Source organism: Myxocyprinus asiaticus, chromosome 3, assembly GCF_019703515.2.
Source record: "Myxocyprinus asiaticus isolate MX2 ecotype Aquarium Trade chromosome 3, UBuf_Myxa_2, whole genome shotgun sequence".
Classification (NCBI taxonomy): domain Eukaryota; kingdom Metazoa; phylum Chordata; class Actinopteri; order Cypriniformes; family Catostomidae; genus Myxocyprinus; species Myxocyprinus asiaticus.
This window is the reverse complement of record NC_059346.1, coordinates 9,601,512-9,626,597: the sequence shown is the minus strand read 5'-3', so window position 1 is coordinate 9,626,597 and position 25,086 is coordinate 9,601,512. Positions and strand designations below refer to the sequence as shown.

At 37.7% G+C, this 25,086-nt stretch overlaps 1 protein-coding gene across 1 annotated transcript in view; it reads left to right on the top strand.

Annotated features, from left to right (window-relative positions):
- The window catches only part of mxd1 (MAX dimerization protein 1), a 32,601-nt gene extending 7,794 nt beyond the window's left edge, over positions 1-24,807 (top strand). The window contains exons 3-6 of the mRNA XM_051661802.1: positions 8,784-8,813; positions 17,422-17,536; positions 17,948-18,107; positions 21,587-24,807. Of these exons, the coding sequence (XP_051517762.1) occupies positions 8,784-8,813; positions 17,422-17,536; positions 17,948-18,107; positions 21,587-21,783 (502 nt within the window). The 3' untranslated portion in view covers positions 21,784-24,807. The remainder of the gene's footprint in view (positions 1-8,783; positions 8,814-17,421; positions 17,537-17,947; positions 18,108-21,586) is intronic.
- The last annotated feature ends 279 nt before the right edge of the window (positions 24,808-25,086 follow it).

Genomic DNA, 25,086 nt, shown 5'->3' with positions numbered 1-25,086 from the left:
TTCATGGCCGTTAGAAAATATTTATTGCCAGTACTTTTTTCAGGTTTGGCAAGTTAATTTTGGACCTTGATTAACAATGATTGACTAATGCAAATAGAACAGACTTTGGTCATTGCTTTAATGTTAATTGAGGTAGGTTAACCCATTTTCCAGGGATTAACATTCAGTTTAGCTCTAGTTAAACTCCACTTGATTACATATTCTTAGCACTTCGTTTTTAACAGTATATTGTTCTCTCTGTCTATCCAATGTTAATTCTTTGTAGTTAACATATATGCACGGGTAACTACTAAAGATAGGACCAGATAACATTACGTATTTACATATTTCATTTGCATATTGCATAAATTATTACCCCAAGAAAAGCAGGTGGCGGAAAGATGTGGGTGCAGTATAGCCTGCCTCCAAAAGTATGAGTATTTTGGTCATAATGTGGATGCATTAAACTTTTGATGCCTCAGAATTGTCAGACTAGGGGGACCTGGGTAGCTCAGCGAGTAAAGACTCTGACTACCACCCCTGAAGTCACGAGTTTGAATCCAGGGTGTTATGAGTAACTCCAGTCAGGTCTCCTAAGCAACCAAATTGGCCCAGTTGCTAGGGAGGGTAGAGTCACATGGGCTATAATGTGGTTCGCTCTCGGTGGGACACGTGGTAAGTTGTGCGCGGATGCTGTGGAGAATAGCGTGAAGCCTCCACATGCGCTATGTCTCCGTGGTAATGCGCTCAACAAGCCACGTGATAAGGTGCGTGGATTGACTGTCTCAGACGCGAAGGTAACTGGAAATATGGAACATCGTTCTCACCCACACCTATCATATCGCTTCTGAAGACATTGAATTAACCACTGGAGTCATATGGATTTCTGTTATGCTGCCTTTGTGCTTTTTGGAGCTTCAAAGTTTTGGACCCCATTCACTTGCATTGTATAGACCTACAAAGCTGAGATATTCTTCTAAAAATCTTTGTTTGTGTTCAGCAGAAAAAAAAAAAAGGTCATACATATATGTGATAGCATGAGGGTGAGACAATCCCTTTAATGAATTTGCTTAATAAAATGGCTTTTAAATGACAATTTGTGTCCTTAAAACTTTTATGTATTAACCATTTTATAAAAGCAATAAAGCTGTGCACTGTGCCTTATAAGACCCTTTAGCTGTGACTATATTCACAATATAGCACAACCTCTTGTACCTTATTGATTAAATATGGAACATCAATCATTTGGATTTCTTTCAGGCATTTACAGTACACACCTACTAGTGTATTTATCTTCAATGTCGCTGTTGTAGCTCAAGGCCAAATAAGCCATTCAATATAGCATTCCAAATAAAAAATATATAAAAAAAAAAGAAATGTCAGACTAGTTTTAATATCTTGCAAGACGTTTTGTGCAGCAAATGCATGAAGATGAATCCTCTGCACAGTAACCCACATTCACTACCTCAAGCACTGGTGTAAGTGCATCATGCATGAAACACTTTGCTCAGTATCTGTGCTGCTGAATAAACTCCTCGCATCTCTTCAGCTGCACACCTGACTTATTAGACGGTTCTCCCTGTGTCCATTCACACTAGCTAAAAGTGATTCAGTCATTTGAGCTTTGTGTGTCCAATCGATGACTGATCTTGAGGAGTGAAAAGCCATACACATCTCAGGAATGTCATTCACAAAGTTTGTGTTTGAGTGTGTGTGTGTGTGTGTGTGTGTTTGTGTTTTGTGTAAACTTTATTAAATATAGGTCAGGTGGATTTCTTATCTAATGCATATCTCTGCAAACCTGCTTTCCCTGTTTGCGTTTCCTGATGGAATGTGGGGGAAGGGTGACGGCGTAGGTCCCTGATGTGTGTACGTGTGAGAGAGAGTGAGAGTGGTAGGCTGGTGCCTTCCTCTCCCCCTCCCCCTCTCCTCGATCCAGGCAACCAGCACAGCTCAAACACCCCCATTATATATATGACAGGACTCCTCCTACCTCTTGCTTATATTCAGACAGTGTGGTCTAATGCAACTAACAGCAGCCGTGGGTTCTTTTCTTGTTCCTGTAGGAAATGAATGTGCGCACTGGTACCTTATTTTATCTCCTTCCTTTATTCACTGTCTTAATGCACATCTCTAATGGTGTGTGGGTAACAATGTTTTGCCTTTAAGCCATCACAGTGTGTATTGGATGTATACACAGCAAATCGGACAGGACCAAATGTGTTCTACAGCGCATTAGTGTAAAAAAGGAACTGCTTTGCCCTTTTATGTGTTAGAAACAGGTGGCCTGGCACATACAGGAAGCACTGCACTGCACTGTACAGCACTGATGGAAATCAACTCGACCTAACACAGGCTGTTATATCACTGGTATCTGTCGGTGCCCGCACCCAACCCCCTGAAATCCACCTTATGAGTGAGATGCCAGCCAAGCAGATCATCTGATATCTTTACACAGTGAACTAATATGGAAACACGTTAGAAAGCTTGTTTATTATATCTTAATTTCAACCAAGCCAACATCCAACTGTTTTAAAACATGTTAAGCAAGAGCTTTTACAAATGATAAACAAAGTTAAAGTACTATTTTGTTTCTTCAAGGAATAGTTCACCCAAAAATGAAAATTCTGTCATCATTTACTCACCCTCACGTGTTCCAAACCAGTATGACAAACTTTTTTCTGTGGAACATAAAAAGAGATATTAGGCAATATGGTAGTCTCAGTCAGGGTTGTGAGGGTAACTTTTAAAATGTATCCCAATACAGATTACTGAATACATGCTGTAAAATGTAATTTGTAACATATTCCATTAGATTGCTTTTTGTCAGTAACATAATCTAAAGACTTTGGATTACTTCTTCAGCACTGGCAGATCTTTTCACTATTTTCAGTATAAACAAGTGAAATGCGTGAAAAAAATCTGCCAGTATAGCAAAACAAAATACACTTGTATATAAAAAAATATATATGCTCTGAAAAAGCATAAATATTTTATGCAGTATAGCTTCTCAAATAAGTCTATTTAAAGGATTTATTAGATTTTTTACAGGGAAGAAATACAAAAATTCTTATTAAGATTAATATTTTTGCTGTCATCTTTGCACTAATGTCAATGGTCTTACTAGAGGAATAAAAAAAGATCAAAAGTGGATTTTCTTGATAGAATTCATTATAAAATATAATTGCGACTGGTAACAGGTGCATCTAATGGCTAGAAATACAATTTTACCTTGACATAATGCTAAATGTTCACATAGCCATTTACACAAGGAATTTTTCTAATGCCCTAAACTTACTTCAAAACCCCACAAAGTATACACAACATAGTCTTTCGATCATTTGTGGATTCTGTTCATAGAATGAGGCAGAAAATCTATTTTTTTTAAGCATTCTATATGATGCTACATTGGTTAGTTTTTCTCATATAATTATCCTTTATTCTTGTAAAAAATACCCAAACCACTTAAAAAATTTAACCGGCTGAACAGTCAACCTAAAGATTAATCAGAAACTTAACATAAAACAAACAAACGCAGACACACATGCAAAGCACCCACGTGCGTCTCTCTCTCTCTCTCTCAAACCGGCGTTGCCGGCTGCCCCTTATCTCGCTCTCCCACTGATTCAGCGCCGGCCGTGATCCATCACGGCCTGGCCACGCCCTCCTCGTCACAACCATATAGACTTGTAATCGTGTATTTATTGGATTTATATTTCAGCTATCAGAGCGGTTCTTACTCTTTTTTTGCTATAGATCCTCAATGCCGTCAGATCCACCTTTTAACTCATAGTATGAGAGTGCTCTCTGTCTGCTCGTATGAATGTAACACATCATAAGGAAAGTGTTTCAAAATAAGATCAGTCACCATACACTATCATTGTATGGAAACAAGAGCTGCATCAATAGGCTTCAAAATTTCTCAACAGAATAAATAACATCATTTGCGTTTTGAACGACATTAATATGATGACAGAATTTTCCTCTTTGGGTGAACTATCCCTTTAAGCTTTATAAAATATGTTTTGAAGTTTGACATCTACTTGCGTTCCAAATGTGAGACGATATCCTCTTCTCCAGGGTTGAAGGTATTTTTAGAGTGAGGGTTACTGTAGACAAGGTCATGAGTAGGGCTGCAACTAACGATTATTTTGATAATCGATTAATCTAACGATTATTAGAACGATTATTCGGCGATTATTGCAATGATTAATTATTAGCTCTTAACTGATTATTGAGCTTGTGCCCCAACTTAAAAGGTTGTATTAAACATGCTTACTAACAATAAAGAGGACAGAATCATCTTCTAAAAATACCTCTACATGACATTCACCGAATTAAAGGGAGAAAAATACTTTTTATTAAGTTTAATTCGGTAAAAAAATTCACTGCAAAAAATCCTATTGTTATCAAGTGTTTTTGTCTTGTTTTCCATTTAAAATTGTCTAAAAATCCTTAAAACAAGATATGTTTACTTGAGAAGCAACATAAGATATTTAGACTGTCTTTAAGAGAATGTATCTTAAATATGTGTATTTTGTATATAAGTGTATTTTTTCACTTGGTTATACTTCTGCGAGTGCAGTAAAAACAAAATATACTTATATTCAAGATATTCTTTAAATGCAAGTCTAAATATCTTATATGCTGCTTCTCAGGCGAATGCATCTTTTTTTTAAAGGATTTTTAGATTATTTTGTATTTTTTTCCCCCCTTTTCTCAATGCCCAATTCCCAATGCGCTCTAAGTCCTTGTGAATCTCAGTTGCCTCCGCGTCTGAGACCGTCAATCCGTGCATCTTATCACGTGGCTTGTTGAGCACGTTACCGCAGAGACATGGCGCATGTGGAGGCTTCACGCTATTCTTCGCGGCATCCACGCACAACTCACCACATGCCCCACTGAGAGCAAGAACCACACATTATAGTGACCACAAGGAGGTTATCCCATGTGATTCTTCCCTCCCTAGCAATTGGGCCAATTTGGTTGCTTAGGAGACATTGCTGGAGTCACTCAGCACGCCCTGGATTCGAACTTGCGACTCCAGGGGTGTCAGGATTTTTAGATATTTTAAAATGTTTGTATATTTAACATTATATTCAACATTCTCAATCTTCTGCAGTATAGCTGCTAAAGTAAATGTACATTGTTTTAAAGGAGTTTTAGATATTTATATTGGAAAACAAGCCAAACAAATCAAAAATGTATTTTGTTGCAGTGTATAATGGGACGAAGACTACCCTCTCTCACCTTTCTGTTTACTTCAATCCATCTTTAATTCACAAAAAAACAAACTCTCTCTTAATAATAAAGCTGCGTATTGCCAATTTTCTTCACGTTAAGAAATGCACAGTGACACATATTATGATTCAATAAGTCGTGAGCCATCACGTTATAATCTAGCTGCAGCTCGAGGGACGAGCGTCCCCGTGACAGTGTGCCTCAGCCAGGCGCAGTTTCAGTCTCCTCCCCCTTAGATCGGGACATTCGTGCAACTCATAGAAGAGGTGCTGACTGCACAGAGAAATGACAGTTTCAGAGTTTGTAGTTATTTACATGATCTGCTTTCATATTATTTGAACTTTAATAAAGCTATAATGCATTAAATATAACTGCATTAAAGATGTAACTCCAGGGTGTTTCCTTTAAAGACACTCGACACTCAGCAGAGTGGCAGCTCCAGCTCCACTTATTTTTGCACTATAATTCCCTCATACTTTGCGATCTACATCACCTGAAGCTGTTTGGAAGGTTTAGAGTGCATCTGGACTGTGAGCTGTGTTTCCTTCCTCTCCTCAGTCAGGCGCGAGCTGCAGTGCTGCTCTCGCGCATCATTATTAGAGTTTAATGTGATCTCATATTACGTTAAATGAGATCAAACGACTATTCGACAACTAAAATTTTTGTTGACGTTGTCGACAATGTCGACTAAGCTTTTCAGCCCTAGTCATGAGGTCAGTTTGAAGGATGGATGAATGAGAGGGAGACGAGATACGTTCCTTCCAGGCTCCATTTTTGAGTCCTAGTGCTTTGCATGTGCTGGAACTCGCAAAGAAAGTTCTGACCCATGTACTAGTACTCATGTGATCACTGGTAGCATTCAAAGTTGCAGTGTGTATGTGTATGTTTCTGCAAATGCACATTCCATATGCACAACAGTTAGAGCCGGTCCACTAATTTGATTGGACAAGCAGTTTTGCAAGTGTGCTAATATGGGTAAATCTTTCAGTGTTTGTATCACTCAATGTTTGCGTCACAGAATTCTAGTTCTATTGTTCGCAACAACATAGTCAAATATTGCATTTTCGTTTGAATCCTCCTGGAAAGTTCCATCACGATAAAATGGACAAGTTGGACTATTTCATTCTCTGTTTTTCACTTCCTGATAAATAAAGATGTTTTTTAGTGCACCTACAACAAAATAAAGTGCAAAGGATGCACATTAGATGCATTAATGATGCTTTAATGATGTGTTTTATAAATCACATGCTGCCACAGCACACAAGTTGTTGTTTTTGCACTGGCTAAATTTGCACTTTCTGGAAGGTTTGATCACTTATTCATCAACAGAATGTAAATTGCGTAAAAATTAAAGTAAAAAGTCAATATTCACAATTACAGCTTATTATGATCCATACCGATTCGCTTCCTCAATGATTCTTTATTGGTCACTCTGAAAAAGTTTCCACTGGTAATTATTTATGACTTTGTGGTGGCATTCATGTGCGCTCATCTTGTGAATACGATTATTCCGACATGAGTTGAAGGCAGGAAGACGTCACGAAACTTTTTAGCTGTTGTTTTCCTCATCTTTTATTGTGGCCTCTGCTTTGCCTTTCTTTCACTCCTCTGTTGATCTAGTAATGGTCTCTCTCAAATGAGCCTTCATTCATATGGTGTGTGAGGATTCAACCCCCCACCGTCATCTTGTGTCTCAGGCTTGTGTTTCTAGTTACTGTTGCTAAGTGGGGCTGAGGGCCTATATGTATTTTGCGTACATAGCAAGAGAGGACATTTGCAATCAGTAATTAGCATTTTGGCAACTTCTGCATCCACTAAACAAGCCCAGGGGTCCTGAAATTCCCTTTAAGGTTTCGTCCTGAACAGCCTTTTCACACACCAGTCTGCCTTTGTACTGAACATTCAAATCAGCAGTACACACAGGACACTCTCTATGTGCCTTTTAAACCTAAGAACAAGGACTGTGATGTTGGAGGTGTAGCCTAGTGCACATGTTCTGACGCATTGAGTCATGGTGCTTATATGGTTTATGCCAGTTCGAGTCCCACTTGCATCATTTCTAGATCTTGTTCTCACTTTTATTTAATTCCCTGGACTCCCTATACTATTCCTATTAACAAAAAACAAGATTTTAACAATTTCTGAAGAAAATGTGAGTGGTGCTTGCCCATGCAAAACTTGTGCAGCTTAGTTATTTTCAATGGTTGCCAGGGCTTTGCTATTCATTTGCTAAGGTGTTCACTAAGGAGAGGTTTTTAGCGCATTGTGCTTATGCACATATGTGGTTTCTTTGGTGTTCTGAGTATTTTATTTAGTAAATGCATTGCTATACAGTTGGTTGCTAGGGTGTTTCAGGTGGTTGCTAGGGTGTTCTAGGTGGTTGTTTACTGGTCCAAGTCAAAAGAAACCACCAGAGTCTCTATGATATTCTGGGGCTGGTTGCAACAAACCCCTTAGTTAAAAAACAAAAACAAAAAAACAGTTACAATACAATACAGTTACAAGTAGGGCTAGGTATTGATACAGATTTTTCGATTCAGATTCACAAGCTCTTGATTCGATTCCAATCCGATTTCGATTCGATATCGATTAATATGGGTATATTTCGGCTAAAATGTCCCTTTTGCTTACATGTGAAAGAAATTCTCTCCCATCTAATGCAGTTATACAGGGTACCTTCTTACTAGGTACATTAAAAATAGATAATTTTACTAGTTATATTTTATTCATTTTTCAATCATTTTGGTCACTTTTTTTTTTTTTTAAATGAACAAATTAATGTGTTCAGTCAATAAATATTATATTTCATAAGTTATTTTTGTTAAAATTGTATTGTTTAATTGTCTAATTTGTACTATTTACAAGTATTTACATTCATTTGTTGAACATGTGCTAAAACCAAGACTGTCTCTTTAACAAAACTGGCATTTCTTTAAAGAACATCTGTAGATGAGCGCATGATAACGAGAGAGGACCCGAATGGCTTTATCTTATCTGTGCCATACATGATTAGAATTAAGTGTTTATTTTTAGTTGCCAAATATATACGTTTTAGTCACATAGTGTGAAATTTGATTGCTAATGCGAGGGATTTCCTCTCACTGTAGTGGAGTGTTGCGCATAGTGTAAAAGATCGATCTTGGAATTTAAGAATCGATATTGAGATATCGAGAAAGTGAATGGTGACTGAGGCTGTCATTCTCCGTAATGTCTCCTTTTGTGTTCCATGGAAGACGAAAAAATTAAATGGATTTGGAACAACATCAGAGTGAGTTAATGATGGGTTTTTGTTAGTCTGTGGGATTTCGTCACCCACTGTATCATCTTCCTTGCGAAAATGGCAAGTCTGATCACACACCTCACCTCAACAAGTCACATGATTTGAGGTTTCATTCATGTCTGTTGCACAAACAGTGCAGGGCAAGTTATTTACCAAAGTTTAATACTTATGGTTAGGGGTTTGTTCAAATCCCTAATCCTACACATGAGTAATAGTAATAGCAATAGTGATGCTTGCCTTTATAAAAAGATCTCTCTTTCTCTCTCCCTTTGTGTCTTTTCAGGTCTACACACAATGAGATGGAAAAGAACAGGTATGTATGTGCATATAACCTTTATGTCAGTGTCACATTCATTTGGTCTTATCTGTAAACTTGCAGGATTATACCTCATTACATTCACACTCATGAGTTTAAGATTATACTTCTGTAATTGAAAGCTAAATGACCAGGGAATGTGCCTGAATGCCTCATTTCAGTCTTCTCTAAGCCTTCCCTTATCATGTGTATCCACTTGCACCCTAAGAAATAAATATTAAGATCAGTCAACCGGCTGATGTATCCATTCAGTTTTGACCTAGAGATAAAGTCTCAATAAATGGGTGACCTGAAATTTTGAATGTGAAAGATCTCACTAATGAACCTAGCTTAGAGTTGTCCCTGGTGCTCTGCGGTTGGGTAACGCATACACACACACACCAAACTCTGAGCTCAGCTTGCCGAATGCATTGAATAATAGATGCCGTCGGGCTTAGCAGTGAGAAAACCAGGGCGTCTGGACTTTGACTTTTAAACTCTTAACAATGCACGCAGCTATAGTCACTGTCCCCTCCCAGTCTGACACCAGCCATGCTTAGTAAAGTGTGCCTCTTTCTGCATACATAAGACTAAACTTGTGCAGAGCTCTGAGGTCACAGAGTTCCAGACAACTAATCTGCTGTTCATTTCAGAAGAGCTGCTTTTATCTAGGGAGAAGGAAGAGAGGCTCCCTGTGTTTCTGCTTTTGTTGCATACTGGCTCAAAATGGAGTCCAGGGCCGACATTCATACAGCAACTCAAGTGGGAGTGCATTTGTGATGCAGATTTGGATAAACAGGGAAGATATCCGATCTGAAACCAGTACAGCTGTGTTGTAAGGATTTACATAGTTGTAAGCTGAATAAAAATAAAAGGCTAGTAACATCGGAGCCATGGTGCAGCAATTAGTGCTTTGATGCATTAAGCTGTGGTGCTCGTGCAATTTGAATCTAGCTGGCAACATTTTCTAAAATCAGTTTCCTCCCTCTCTAGCCTTTATTTCCTATTCTTTCTCTCACCATCCCTTACAAAATAAAGGCCAAAAATAACATAAAAACCCTAGATTTTTACATTTACTGAAAAAGATGAGTGGTGCTTACCGCCATGATGCTATGGCATTACTATAGAGCACTACAGTCAGGTTCCAGAAGTAAAAAACCTTTTTATTTTTTTTCATAGACAACTTGATTTTTAACGATAATTTATAAACCTTGAAAGACAGACCTACCGTGAGCTCCGAGGTTGTTAATCGGTGATATATGCTTCTGTTTAAGCCATCATTTTGTGTTGATTCATCTTCATTTAAAAAAAGCATTTTTAATAGAGGAATTCCTAGTGAAGAACTACATTACCCACAAATCCTTAAAGGGATAGTTCATAGTTCTCAACATAAACTAAGATTTTTACAAGAATATTTCAGCTCTGTAGGTCCATACAATGCAAGTAAATGCTGGCCAGAAATTTGAAGGTTCAAAAATCATATAAAGGCAGCATAAAAGTAACCCATACCACTCCAGTGGTTAAATCTAGATCTTCAGAAGCTATATGATAGTTGTGGGTGAGAAACAGATCAATATTTAAGTCCTTTTTTACTATGAATTCTCCTCGCTGCCCAGTAGGTGGCGAGATGAACAAATAATGTGAATCGCCAAAAACAAAGGAAGAAGAATGTGAAAGTTAAAGTGGAGATTTATTGTAAAAAAGGACTTATATTGATCTGTTTCTCACCCATACCTATCATACCGCTTCTGAAGACATGGATTTAACCACTGGAGTCGTATGGATTACTTTTATGCTGCCTGTATGTGATTTTTGGACATTTAAAGTTCTGGCCACCATTCACTTACATTGTATGGACCTACAGAGCTGAAACATTTTTCTAATAATCATCGTTTGTGTTCAGCATAAGAAAGTCATACACATCTGGGATGGCTTGAGGGCGAGTAAATGGTGAGATAATTTTTTAATTTTTAGTTGAACTATTCTTTTAAAAGAGAGCAAATTAAAGTGTTTTTTGACCTTGGATGCATGTAAATCTATTGTATGAGACCTTTAAAACAAAATTAGGCATATTTAAAAACCATAATAGGTGCTCTTTAATGGCTTAGAACTCTTTCATGAAGACTTTTATAAAATGTATTTTTCCCAAAAAATTAATGGGAAAAACACTTCCGGAACCAGCTGAAAAAGTTGATGGGCATTTGTTGAGCACTATACCATTGCTAGGGCATTTCTATGGTTTTCTAGTGGTTGTTTACTAGTCAAAGTCAAAAAAGCCCACCGCCAAGTCTCTATATTATTCTGGTTCCTAGATATAACTCAGGTCCCTCCTTCAGTGTAAGCGTAAGCCAGTTTTATCCTCCACCCAGTCAAAATTTACTTAGAAAAGTAATAGAACAATACCTCTCAACAAGATGCACAATTTGAGGTATCTTATGTCTGTAACACAAACGGTGCGGGAAAAGATACACATTGAAGTTTAATATTTATGGTTTGGTTCTGTTAAAAAATATATTAATATTAGAATGAGCAATACTTACAGTAATGCTTGCCTTAGTAAACACCACTAATATTAAAAAACATGGCTACATGGCCATGTAGCATGTTGAGCAAATTTGTGTTCAACTTTATCATTGTTCAGCTCAATGGCGCTTAAGTAAAACAGCTGGTGTAAGTTAAATTCTTACCTGAAAGGCCCCACAGCTAACCTAGTCTTTGGGTGTATCGGTGTCATGTAAAATGTCACACACCTGTATCGTGTGAAACTGCTACATTTGTCCCAGTGACCTCAGTGTCGCACTATGTATTTTCACTCTGCACCAGATATGGGCCATATTTCATACATGCTTGCTCTATGCCCTATAGGCAGAGCATGACATGGTGTTTTTTATTGTTTAACAGTCTGGGTTATCTAAGAGAATACACAACCAACAGCTGTAAGCGGCATTCTTTCTGTAAACAGAAGCCCCAATTGTACACACACCACCTCAAACACAAGCATAGTTAGGTTTGCCTGCAAGAAACATGTGTTTGCTCTAAGATGGACCTTGCATGCTCGTGGCCTGTTTGTCTTGGAAGGGAGATTTTAGAACTGTAACCTGAGCTGTGGGCTGCCGTACATGCCTTTGCACTTACACTTCTCCTGCAGGGTTAAGACAATTACTCAGAGGTCAAAGAGCAGGAGAGGTTGGTGATTTATGTTAAATGTCATATGGCTTGAATAGGGAAAGGGTGACCTGCTTAACCGCAGATGTTCAGAGGTCCAGTTTAAAGGATCATGGCAGTATATATACAAAGACCTCATAGATATATACATACTCAAGAACTTCACAGAACTTCTTCAGTAGTGCGGGGATGCAGATGTAAGACACAGGCATCTGAAGCACAGTTAATAAAGGTGTTAATAAAACATGCTAGTAATGCTAAACTACATGCTAATGATAGCAACATGCTAACTAAGCCTAGCCACATGCCTAAGCATGCTAGCAATACCTAGCAACATGCTAAAAACGCTTAGTTACATGTTAAAACATGCTGGCAACACCTAACATCATGATTGCAATGCCTAACTACATGCTACAGCATGCTAGCAATGTCTAACTTCATGCGAAAACATGTTAGCAACATGCTAGCAATGCCTAACTACATGGTAAAACATGCTAGCAACACCTAGCTACATGCTGAAACATGTTAGCAACATGCAAGCAATGACTAGCTACAAGTTTAAACATGCTAGCAGTTCATGCTAGCAACTATCTATTTGTAAAACTTTTTTGTAAAAGTTTAAAAATTTTCCTTAAACTTTCAGACAAGGCTTTTTCAAGCCAACTCAGTTCAATTCAGTTGATGTATGTCATTATGAAATCAGAGACCCTCCCCTCAAAATCTGAACACAAGTGTCCAAAAGAGTAGGGATGTGCAGATCGACTAATTTCACTGACATTTAAACGAAAATTTTGAAGTTGACTAGTCTAAAAAAAAAACAACCTTCAGAAAACAGTACAAAAATTAATAAAAAAAGTGTTTATGTGACCCAGTTAAAATACTTAATCTATTCCAAATCCAGCACTAAATTCCACTGAAAAGGGGCATTTATCTGTGATGTGCTCGCCTTGCATTATGATCATTGTACATTTAAATATAAAACATGACACGTATTCACTGAATCAACGTTAGCGAATATTTAACAGGCACATTTGCTGAAAACAATTGAATGAATAGTGCAGGACCAATAGAGCAACCCAGCCTGTTTTAAATGGAATTCACCACGTAAAAGTTACTTAACATATTAAAAGAGTCACTACATTGTTGAAAATAATTAACAGGTAGACTAATCCAAAACAGGAAAGAACGTTAACCAAAAACAGTTACGATTTAAAAAATAAATAAAAAATTAGCTAAAGTAAAGAAAAAATAGGCCTGTGATGTAGCCTACTATAAACCTAATGTATACAGATAATTTAACCCGTTAAGCAGTCGGCACCTCATTGAAAATAGCCTTCTTAATCAGCAGATTAAAAAATGGCATACCTAGCCTAAAACAGTCTTTCTAGGCTACTTACTCAAAAGCATACATTTTTTGATGAGCAAAATTAACACGGCGACATGGTCCGGTGAAAGACGGGACTTGACTCACTTGAGGTGGCTTTCCTGCACTTGAAAAAGCCTGCACAGCAGAAAAATAACGTACAAGCATGCACAGATTTAAAGAAGACTCAAATGTGAAAACATCCATAGGGACTTTAAAACGTTTGGAAATCCGATTACTGCACCACCACTAAAGTGATTTCATAACTACTTTGCTGAGTTTGCTTGTCTAGCGAAAGGACATTTTCCTGTGCGTGTCGCGATTGAGAGAGGGAAGAAGCACACACAGCCTGAGGTAAAATGAAACTTTGTATCTACTCCAGATATCTTCTTTTTTTAAATAATATTTGTATTATTAATTATATTTAAAATATACAGCCTTAATATGACAGTAATTTAAGCACAGCCTCTGTGAAAATATAAAGCCAAACTTAAATGTGTAAAAATGTTGATCAATTGAATGGGGGGAAATATTAACTGACTAGTAATTCCAGTGTCGACTAGCTGCATCAGAACCGTTTAGTCGACTAGTCTCGCACATCCCTACTAAAGAGATGTATATAACAACCAGGTGTAAACTGAGAACTGTCTCGCTTGTACTGTACCCTTATGATCGGATCACCCAAAATGCATCTTAATACCAGGTGTAAACAAGACCGAATACATTGCCTGTCAACAAGTTTTTTTTGGTGAACAATTTGGCTCGTTCTAAAACCCCACTCGGAATGACACCGGACCGTGAATAACCTGCTCTATAGAACAGTTCAGAAAATGGATGACAGAGAAACGAAACTGTGAGCGCTTCCGTACTATCAACCCTGACCCGTGCTGCAACATGCTGTGTGAGTGACTGTCGGACGGCGCACGCAGTCTGTATTTGTTTAACAAACATCGGGCCACTTAGGTTATTTCACCACTTTGGTGGTGGATTCTAAAGTTATGCAATAGTATTCCTGACCTTCGAACCAGGTATGAAAGCGACAAGCAGTGGTGCAAACATTACCCTTTGTCTGGGTGTGTTCTTTAGTGCATGTTTATGTGTACGTGTGTGTTGGAGAGGCAGGTGTACACACATCCTGTCCTTTTAGCAGCCTAATGTAGTGCCATTCTTGCAAACAAACCTGCCGCAAACGCATCCAAGCTTTTTTAAGCAAATTCATTAAAGGGATTGTCTCACCCTCATGCTATCACAGATATGTATGACCTTTTTTTTTTCTGCTGAACACAAACAAAGATTTTTAGAAGAATATCTCAGCTTTGTAGGTCTATACAATGCAAGTGAATGGGGTCCAAAACTTTGAAGTTCCAGAAAGCACAAAGGCAGCATAACAGAAATCCATATGACTCCAGTGGTTAATTCAGTGTCTTCAGAAGCGATATGATAGGTGTAGGTGAGAAACAGATCAATATTTAAGTCCTTTTTTTACTATAAATTCTCCTCCCTGCCCAATAGGTGGCAATATGCACAAAAAATGCAAATCGCCAAAAACAAAAGAAGAATATTAAAGTGAAAGTGGAGATTGATGATAGTAAAAGAAGCCTTAAATATATCTGTTTCTTACCCACACCTATCATACCCCTCCTGAAGATATGGATTTAACCACTGGAGTCTTATGGATTACTTTTATGCTGCCTTTACATGCTTTTTAGACCTTCAAAGTTCTGTCCACCATTCAATTGCTTTGTATGGACCTGCAGAGCTGAGATTTTCTTCTAAAAATCTTTGTTCAGCAGAAAAATGAAAGTCATACACGTCTGGGATGGCATGAGGGTGAGTAAATAATGAGAGAATTTTCTTATTTGGATAAACTATTCCTTTAAGTGCCAACCTTCCTCTAAAATATATAGTCCCTGACATAGAAACTATGGTTAATAGTTGGCCTCAGTGGTTACTGCACATTTATAAACTCAGTTGTTAGGTGAACAGATGTCTCACATCGATCATAGCTCTTTTGTGTTGGTCAACATGTTTGGTCAAAATTAAATTATGACTGAAACTATTAACATATCTAATCATTGCATTACCTTGTATACTGGTGCAACACATTTGGTTGGTTAATTAAAAAAAAAACATTTTAAGCCATTTTTCCTGTTTTTTTTTTTTTTTTCTCTCCACTTTTCTCCCCAATTTGGAATGCCCAATTCTCAATGCGCTCTAAGTCCTCGTGGTGGCATAGTGGCTCGTCTCAATCCAGGTGGCAGAGGACGAATCTCAGTTGCCTCTGCGTCTGAGACCGTCAATCCGCGCATCTTATCACATGGCTTGTTGGGCACGTTACCGCAGAGATGTAGCGCATGTGGAGGCTTCACGCTATTCTCCGTGGCATCCACGCACAACTCACCCCACCGAGAGCGAGAACCACACATTATAGAGACCACGACAAGGTTACCCCATGTGACTCTTCCCTCCCTAGCAACTGGGCCAATTTGGTTGCTTAGGAGACCTGGCTGGAGTCACTCAGCACACCCTGGGTTCGAACACGCGACTCCAGGGGTGGTAGTCAGCATCTTTACTCGCTGAACTACCCAGGCCCCCCATTTTTCTTAGTTTTAGTGTTTTTACAGCATAGTTACAGCATTTTGCCTTTATAGGGTAGAGCTGTTTTATCGTGTATTTTTGTGTGCATTTCAGCATGGCTGAAAAGCTGTATTGATCATCCTATTATTTTATCATTGAGACTACATAATATGAATCTGGATGCTACAAGGAAGAAATAGTATTGTTAATTTTTAGTGGTGTTAAAAAAAGTGAGATATCCCAATTTGCATGATTTGCTTACCATTTGCATTTAGCAAAAGAGGTACCATGTCATTTTTACATGCTCTCATCCTATACACACTGTATTTCAGTTATTACATGCTCAAATATAGTGGCTCACAAAAAGCTGCCCACAGCAAACACGTACACACTTATGTGTTGGCAGAACTCGTGTTTCCTTTCACTGCTCAACACACAGATGTTCACTCACAGTGACTGAGAGGCTGTAGTAAAATAGCTGGGTTGTGACCCATGCCTCAATACAAATACAGCAGCAGAGCAGTCTGCCATTTCTGGCTGGTTGCATAACAGGTCATATGTCCGCTTACACCTTTCATCACCACACCCCAGCAGCTGTGAATCCCGACCACATGCAGACGGAGAAAGTTAGTGTAGCGTTTGGAAGGATAAATGTAATAATCCTCTTTTAAATAACAGGTTGATTGGATCGTTCCAGTATATGTGAATAGCACAATGTTTTTTAATGCATGTTTTTTCAAGGCATGTTCCTTGGCATGTTGGGCATTCCATATACTGTATATAAATATATATAAAAGCACTATCAAACACTAGACAAGTGGTTCTCAACTAGTTTTGCTTCAGGACTCAGATTTTACATTGGACATCTTGGTGACCCAACACTGTACCAAAATTATTGATCTTACATAGGTAATCAAAAATATACTTAAAACAAACCTTAAAATTACTTTGAGCTGCATAGGCCCAGCAGTATGAAAAATGATTACCATGACATATGCTGAATTGGAAATGCATAAACAATAGCAGAAGTTTGACTTACCAGTGTAACACAGTACAAACATTAAATATTCCATTAATATTAGCCATATTATCAAGTGACAAGTAAATACAGTGCCTTTGATGTCAACAACAACATGATACGGAAAGCATTTTCTCCTCCACAAAGATGATAAGCCCATTTAATTTTCTATTCTAAATTTGCATGATTATATGGTTAGTTGCATTTTATAATTTGTATTTAGCATTGTTTTTTTTGTTTTTTCTCACTGCTGTCCATGATCAGAACAGACTTGCAACCCTTTTTTGGGTCGGGACTTGCCAGTTGAAAACCACTGAACAATCAATATACAGTTTTAAATTTGCAGATTGTTGTCGCATTCTTCAAATTATTTTGATTTATGTTGTTTCTGTTGCTGCTGCTTATGGAAAGTTTGTGTTAGTTTTATGACACACTCTCTCAGTTTGTGTTAGTTTTATGACACACTCTCTCTTTCTCTCTTTTCCTAATGTCACCCCACCCAGGAGGGCACATTTACGACTGTGTTTGGAACGCTTGAAATCCCTGGTGCCCTTAGGACCAGACTCAAACAGGCACACAACCCTCAGCCTACTTATGAGGGCTAAGGAACACATCAAGGTACTGTATGTGCGTACATGCTCTTGGTATTTAATTGTGTTTGGAAGCATGAAAGCACAGAAAATTCTCGGTAGACCCATATGCATCAATGTGATATTAAGGCAATAAGTCATGAGAGGCCAAGTGTTACAGTGCTTTTACCAATGGTTAAGGGGTGTTGTTAGGAACAACGCTAGATGGAGTGCCTTAAACCCCCAATGCTCAATTAAATGTATTATTAATAACAATCGCAATTAACAATTCTAATGTCTGGTAATCTAGATCAATAGCCAAATTGCATGGTCGAGCAGCTTATGTATACAGTATTATATAGTTTACAATGACTTCAAACATGGATCATCCAATCAGATTTTAGAGCTGGAATTATCTGTTTTATAATAAACTTTTGAACATGTCTGTGTGTGTCTGCAGAGGTTGGAGGACAGTGAGCGGAAGGCCCAGCATGCAATAGACCATCTACAGAGAGAACAAAGGCACCTGCGAAGACGTCTGGAGCAGCTAGGTGTGGAGCGTACACGTATGGACAGCACGGGCTCCACCATCTCCTCAGACAAATCTGACTCCGACCAAGGTATATATATACATATATATATATACACACAGTTATGGATAGTGTGCCGTACTGTTTTAGATCAAATCAAACTGTAGCAGAGGACTGACAGAATCATAGCTTAGTGGTTAGTGTTGCAACACACTGAATCCTGGTACTCATGCATGCGACTAGTTCCAAACCTGTATGACTTTCCTCTGTGGAACACTAAAAGAGATGTTAGAAAGAATGTTAGCCTCAGTCACCATTTACTTTCATTGTGTGGACAAAAGATGTACTGAAAGGGAATGGTGACTGTGCCTAACATTCTGCCTAATATTTCTTTTTGTGTTCATATGGGTTTGGAACAACATGAGGGTGAGTAAATGACAGAATTTAAATTTTTGAGTGAACTATCCCTTTAATGGTTAAGAATCTGGTTTGATTTGATCCCAGATAGTGGCCGGCCATTAATTTAATTAGGGAAAATAAACTCTGGTTTCAGAAGGTTTAATCCAAGTGTGAAAACAGCCTTAAAAGTGGTAGAACTACCATATTTAATATAGAAAACATTCTTTATAAGAGGACTCAACATCAAATGACAGTTCATATGATGTCACACAAGAGATCCACTAAGTGATCTACCTTGAATTATTGCCATTTTTAGAGTGTTTGTGTAAGTAAAAACAGGGCTAAGAAACCCATAGATGCTTTGAGCATTTAATCATTTACAGCATCATGTTATTAAACATCAGGCATTAGACTTTTATTTAAAGCATGTTTGAGAGTGTTTATTGATATACACTGATCAGATAGTTTACTCAGAATGGGGCCGAAAAACATCCAGTAAGTGGCAGTTCTGTGGACGGAAACACCTTGTTGATGAGAGAGGTCAACAGAGAATGGCCAGACTGGTTCGAACTGACAAAGTCTGTGGTAACTCAGATAACCGCACTGTACATTTGTGGTGAGAAGATGAATATCATATCAGAATGCTATTCGGAGATGCGGGCTGGTGCTGTTGTGGCGGCACGAGGGGGACCTACACAATATTAGGCAGGTGGTTTTAATGTTGCGGCTGATCGGTGTATAGCATAACATTTTTTTTATTATTATTATTATTTAGCCATTGTCCCAAATTTAAGGGACGAATTCAGAAACCACTTTTCTTAAAGGAAGCCGTCATAACGTGATACTCTGGACAGATCTGAATGTGAATGTAAAGCTATAGAAAAAATGGTAGAACTAAACTGTTTCCTATACTGCTTATTTAGTAACTACAGGGTGTATTAAACAAGTTTATGACTTTTTGAGTTATTCGCTTATTAAATTATCACACATAAAAGAATAGTGGACCATCTTGTTTTTGCTTTTTATTTATATCACATTTTTTTACATTATTTAACTCAAACAAAACAATGGCAAATTGAAAGGTCAAGCATGTACGTGAGAAAATGTAGCTGGCTGATTCTTTCAACAAAGAACCTTTTTAGCTAAGATCCCATTAAATGCAGCTAAGAACCTTTCTGAAATATCAAGAACCCTTTTGGAGCTTTGAAGAACCAGTTTTTCTTTGAATGGTAATAGTTTTACCTAGAACCATTTGTCATTCACAGACACATACGCTCCCATGCAATGTCGCAAGGGAAGTTTGGTAATCACAAAGGAAACCCACGCACTTCTAAAAATTTCCCAGAATTCAGGCAAATAATAGTCTTTATGAGTTTATTTTGTATATGCTGAGGCCTGTCCTACAAACAGATGGCATGTAGAAAGACTGCAGCATGCAGCGCCATGTGTGAAATGTATGATGAATACTTTAACACCCAAATTGGAATGTTGCCATGGAAATAATGGGCCAGATTGACTAAACGTATAGCGCCCTTCGAAATGCACATGAAAATGTTGCAACCTTCACAAACATCAATTGAAAACAAGTTTTCAAGCAAATTACACATTGTGTCATGTGGGTTCCACACAATATCAAATTCTGTACATGCAAGTTCATCTTTTTTAAAGGGATAGTTCTCCTTTAAGTTCTTTCTTCTGTGCAACACAAAAGGAAATGTTAGGCAGGATGTTATCTTCAGTCACAATTCACTTTCATTGCATCTTTTTTTTTTCTTGATCAATATAAGTGAATGGTGACACAGGCTACCTGCCTAACATCTCATTTTGTGTTCCATGGAAGAAAGTCATACTGGTTTGAAACAACAAGAGTGTGAGTAAATTACACTAAACTAACCCTGAGTGAGTGAGTATACTGTGTTTATGTGACACAAGAAGTGGATTATTTAGGAATGTTTGATGTATACAGATGTCTGACACAAAAAAATTCATCAAACCTCTGTGATTTTGTTTGTAATATTGTCTGGGCACGTTTGTGTCGTGCAGGTTTGATGAAGTCCTGTCTGTTTTAAAGTCAACATGAAATCATAATTGACCCTATTTACTTTCTTAAAGGAATATTGCGGGTTCAATACAAGTTATGCTCAATCGACAGCATTTGTGACATAGTGTTGATGTTCAACTCAACCCTCCTTTTCTTTTAAAAAAGGCAAAAATTGAGTTTACAGTGAGCCACTTACAATGGAAGTGAATGGGGCTGATTTTTGGAGGTTTTTAAAGGCAGAAATGTGAAGCTTTGAATTTTATAAAAGCACTTGCATTAATCCTATTAAAAATCTTGTATTATTTGAGCTGTAAAGTTGTTTAAATCATTGATTTTACAGTCGTTTTAGGGTTTATTGACATTACATTGTCATGGCAACGAAGTTATAAAATTGCCTTTAACTTCACAGAAAAGGTTAAGCAATTTTATCACACTAAAATCATGTTAACATGCATATTGTTTGCGTCTTGTGGCTATACTTTTGAAATAGTGAGTATTTCAATGTTTACGGATTGGCCACATTCACTTCCATTGTAAGTGCCTCACTGTAACCTGTTTTTTTTTTGTTTTTTTTTTAAAGAAGGGGCAAGTCACAATTAATTTTTGTGGTTATCAACATTATGCCACAAATGCTGTCAATTAACTTGTATTGAACCCGGAATATTCCTTTAATACACATTTCTGGTCTAATTGTGCATGATTCATCAGTGCATGTTATTCCAAATTAAAGAAAATTAAAATTAAAAAAACGTTTGTCTTCCTAATATTTCATCAAAATGTTATAACTTGCTTCGCCTCTGAAACAACTTTCCTTTTCTGTTGACTTCACCTATGCTGTACAGGCTATTGGATAATGTTAACCCATAGCCAAACAGCTACTTAGGCATTGTTTTAGCACATTTGAATTCAGGGGTGGCTCCATTCTGGTTTGAAACGCCTTCATTTCATGATCCAATTAATTGCCAATTGATAAAATCAAGTTGAATAATCTGTTTCACTCTTAAAACAATATGGAAGTAAAATGAGTTGTGAATGCCATTTCATGTTGACAAATGAATGGCTCAAGTAGAATGAAGAAGGAATGTCTGCCATACAATCCTAAGAATTTTTACATGTGTTTGCTTTACAGAAGAGGAGGTAGACATTGACGTGGAAGGAACAGACTATCTCCTCGGAGATCTGGAGTGGAGCACCAGCAGTGTAAGCGACTCGGACGAGCGGGGAAGCTTGCGCAGTAGCTGCAGTGATGAAGGCTATTCCAGTGCCAGTCTCCGTCGCCTCACCAACCCTCAGGAGAAGAGTCCAGCCCTGGGCTGCAGTCTATAAGAGCACAGCCTCACCTCGGTTCTCAGCCACTCATCTCCTACCACGTCAACCTCCTGTCGGGTCCTCTCTAATACTTAAACTATGTTTTCTCCATTGTGACCGATGATCTTCACAAAGACTGAAATGGAAAACATTTTTTTATCAACTTGCTCTGACAAATCCAGTCTGTTGTGTGTGGTGTGATGGAGTTTAGTCAAGAGGAGGAAGCACGGAGAAAGTATTGGAGTTTGGACGTGGCATCCACCAACCAGACCTCAAACATGCAGCACTAACTGGGAGAAGAGGCACCGCCCTCACCAGGCAGACCTTCTTCACTGATCCTAACCAATCCCCACTTTGTCCAGTCAGATATTCCACCCATCAGCTTTCGCACCCCACCCTCCATCATGGCCAGTTATGGAGACAGACACTTGATTGGAACATTCCCTCCCCAAAGACCCTAAAAATACACTTAAAAACCTCATAAGCCAGATGAAGAATGTGTACCATACCACACCCACTGCCTAGTCCCTGTCACACTCTTTGGGACAATTGCACCCAATCGTTCCTTCAATCAGACTGAACCGTCCAGTAGACACAGGGCTGGGTCACCTGACCAGTTAGCTAACCTACCAGAGCATGGTATTTTGCACTTAGATTATGATGTTCGTAGGAGTGGCCTTTTTACACTCATCTTAAGACAGTTTTGCCTCGTCCCGCTTAATAATTGCTGACAGGATTTGGGAAAGCTGAGAGATCTGAGCAAAAGGGCAACTTCTACCATACAGGCAGGGATCGCTTTGTGTCAAGATGTGCTGTCATGTCCTTTCTTTTCAAACGTCTCTTTGAAGGGACTTTTGTAGTGATGTATCAGACGTAGTGTGTAAGCTAGTCTTAAAAATATCTCTACCTGCACTGTCTAATACCCGCCCACCACTCCTGTCAATGCATTGGGACATCAATATTTTTTCCGGTGTTTCTCCAATTAAAATATCTATATATCCTTTAAACAAGATAAAAAAAAATTTAGAAGCAAAATTATATATTAAGTCTTATTTTCAGAGAATTCGAACAAAATTTTGTGAGGTTTACCCTTAAAAAACTAAATGAGAAAAATATCTGTTTGTCAGTGGGGTAAGAAAAATAAACTTAATTCAAAGGGAAAACAAGATTATTTTTCTAATTCTGTTGGCAAATCGTTCTTCTAGTTTTAAGTATAAACCTAACTACATTTTGTCTGAATTCTCAAAAAAATTAAAGACATAACGTCTTAAAGGAATATTCTGGATTAGATACAAATTCAGCTCAATTTACAACATTTGTGGCATAATGTTGATTACAAAAAAAATCGACCTTTATTTAAAATAATAATAATAATAATAAACAAGGGATGAGTCAAATACTTTTTGTGTTAATTAACATTATGCCATAAATGCTGTCAATTGAGCTTAACTTGCCTTGACCCCTGAACATTCCTTGAAGTAATTTTGCTTCTTAAATAAAAAGCTTGTTTTGAGGAAGAAAAAAAGGATTAAGAAAATATAAATATATTATTTATAGTGTAACCCAGCAAGCACTCACAATATTCATGCTGTGCAAAATCATCAGGGTGGTAGCAATACACACCTTAACTGGACTTACTGGTGGATACCTGAACAACCTAAACGTCAATTTTTGACATCCTAAGCGAAAGGAGCTGTCGGTGGGTTTCGAATTCTCTTTTTCGTTGTCGTTTTTTTAAGCAACACTGTATTTTTAATGCCCCCCAACCTGCCACCTTGAATTTTACTACTTCTGGGGGACGACACAACTGAAAACACGTTTTCATGTAGAACCGTTTGCAGCATGAGATTCTTTGAAGAGTTTTTGGGTGGGGTTTATGGGATGGGGAGTGGGGACGGGGGAAATGTGGATCTCAGGTATCTCTTCCTCTCTCTCTAAGGACAGTGGTGTTTTTTGTGTGTATGCGTGTGTGATGCATCCTCTTGTTCATGCTTGTTTTCTTTTTTGTCTTGACTGTTCAGCCTCAGAAGTACAAGGGTGATTCTACAAGCACATTCCATGATAGAGCAGAGCAGTGGAGGTAGTGTTATTGCAAGGACTGCAGACACTGATAGAAAGGTCTAAGGCTTCAGATTACCTATGAGCTATGGACCCTCTGTGCTTCTGCGCCATCAGACTCATTGTAAGAGTGTGTGTGTGTGAGTGTGTGTTTGCGTCGTTCCTCTGTGGCTGCTGCATTGCAGTTTTCTTCTGCACCTAGCTATATACCATTTCAGCTAAATGTAGTCATGATATGTATATAGTTAACAGAAAAATATGTACGTATATTGATAAAGTATTTATATTTGATCGACATATATGTTCAAACATAGACTTTATATATATGAGAATATATTTAAGTAGTGATTGCTTTAGTTGCTTTCGTTCTTCCTTTTGTTAGTTTCAATGTGTAGTTTGATTTGCACTCTATATAGATACGTATAAATATATAGAAATATATATATATCCTAATGTTTTACACATCCTGGTGCTCACAGAGCCAAAAATCTTTCATTATATTTTTCTTCTGCACAAAAATGAAAATATGTTGACAAAAAAACAACAAAAGTACATAAACTGCATTAAAAAAATTTAATTGGAAGTGTTTGTTAGATTGTTGGTGGCAGTACGATTGTGGAAAGTTGGTATGAAAATGATAGCTTGTTATTTTGGTGCCTAGGTAGAACAGAATTTGTTCCTATAACACTAGTGAGTAAAAAGGAGCTTTTTCTCGGTTTTCCATGAAGGATCTGTATGTTTGAATGTAGTGACAGTCTGTCCGTCACCATTGCAACACAAGCCAACATCAAAATAGAGAGTTATGAATATAGATGCACCAAAAAAAGATCCGGTAACACTTAACAATAAGGTTTATTAGTTAAATTTACAGCATTTATTAATTTTTATTTATTTGTTTAAGGGATAGTTCACCCAATAATGTAAATTCTCTCATCATTTACACACCTTTATGCCATCCCAAATGTGTATGACTTTCTTTCTTTTTCAGAAATCAAAAGAAGATTATTAGAAGAATATTTCTGCTCTGTAAGACCTCACAATGCAAGTAAATGGGTACCAACATTTTTAAGGTCCAAAAAGCAGATAAAGGCATCATAAAAGTAATCCATAGGACTACAGTGGTTAAATCCATATCTTCAGAAGAGATGTGAAAGGTGTGGGTGTGAAACAGATCATTATTTAAATCCTTTTTTATGATCAGTCCCCACTTTCACATTCTTATTCTTTTGTTTTTGGCAATTTGCATGCTTTTTGCATATCGCC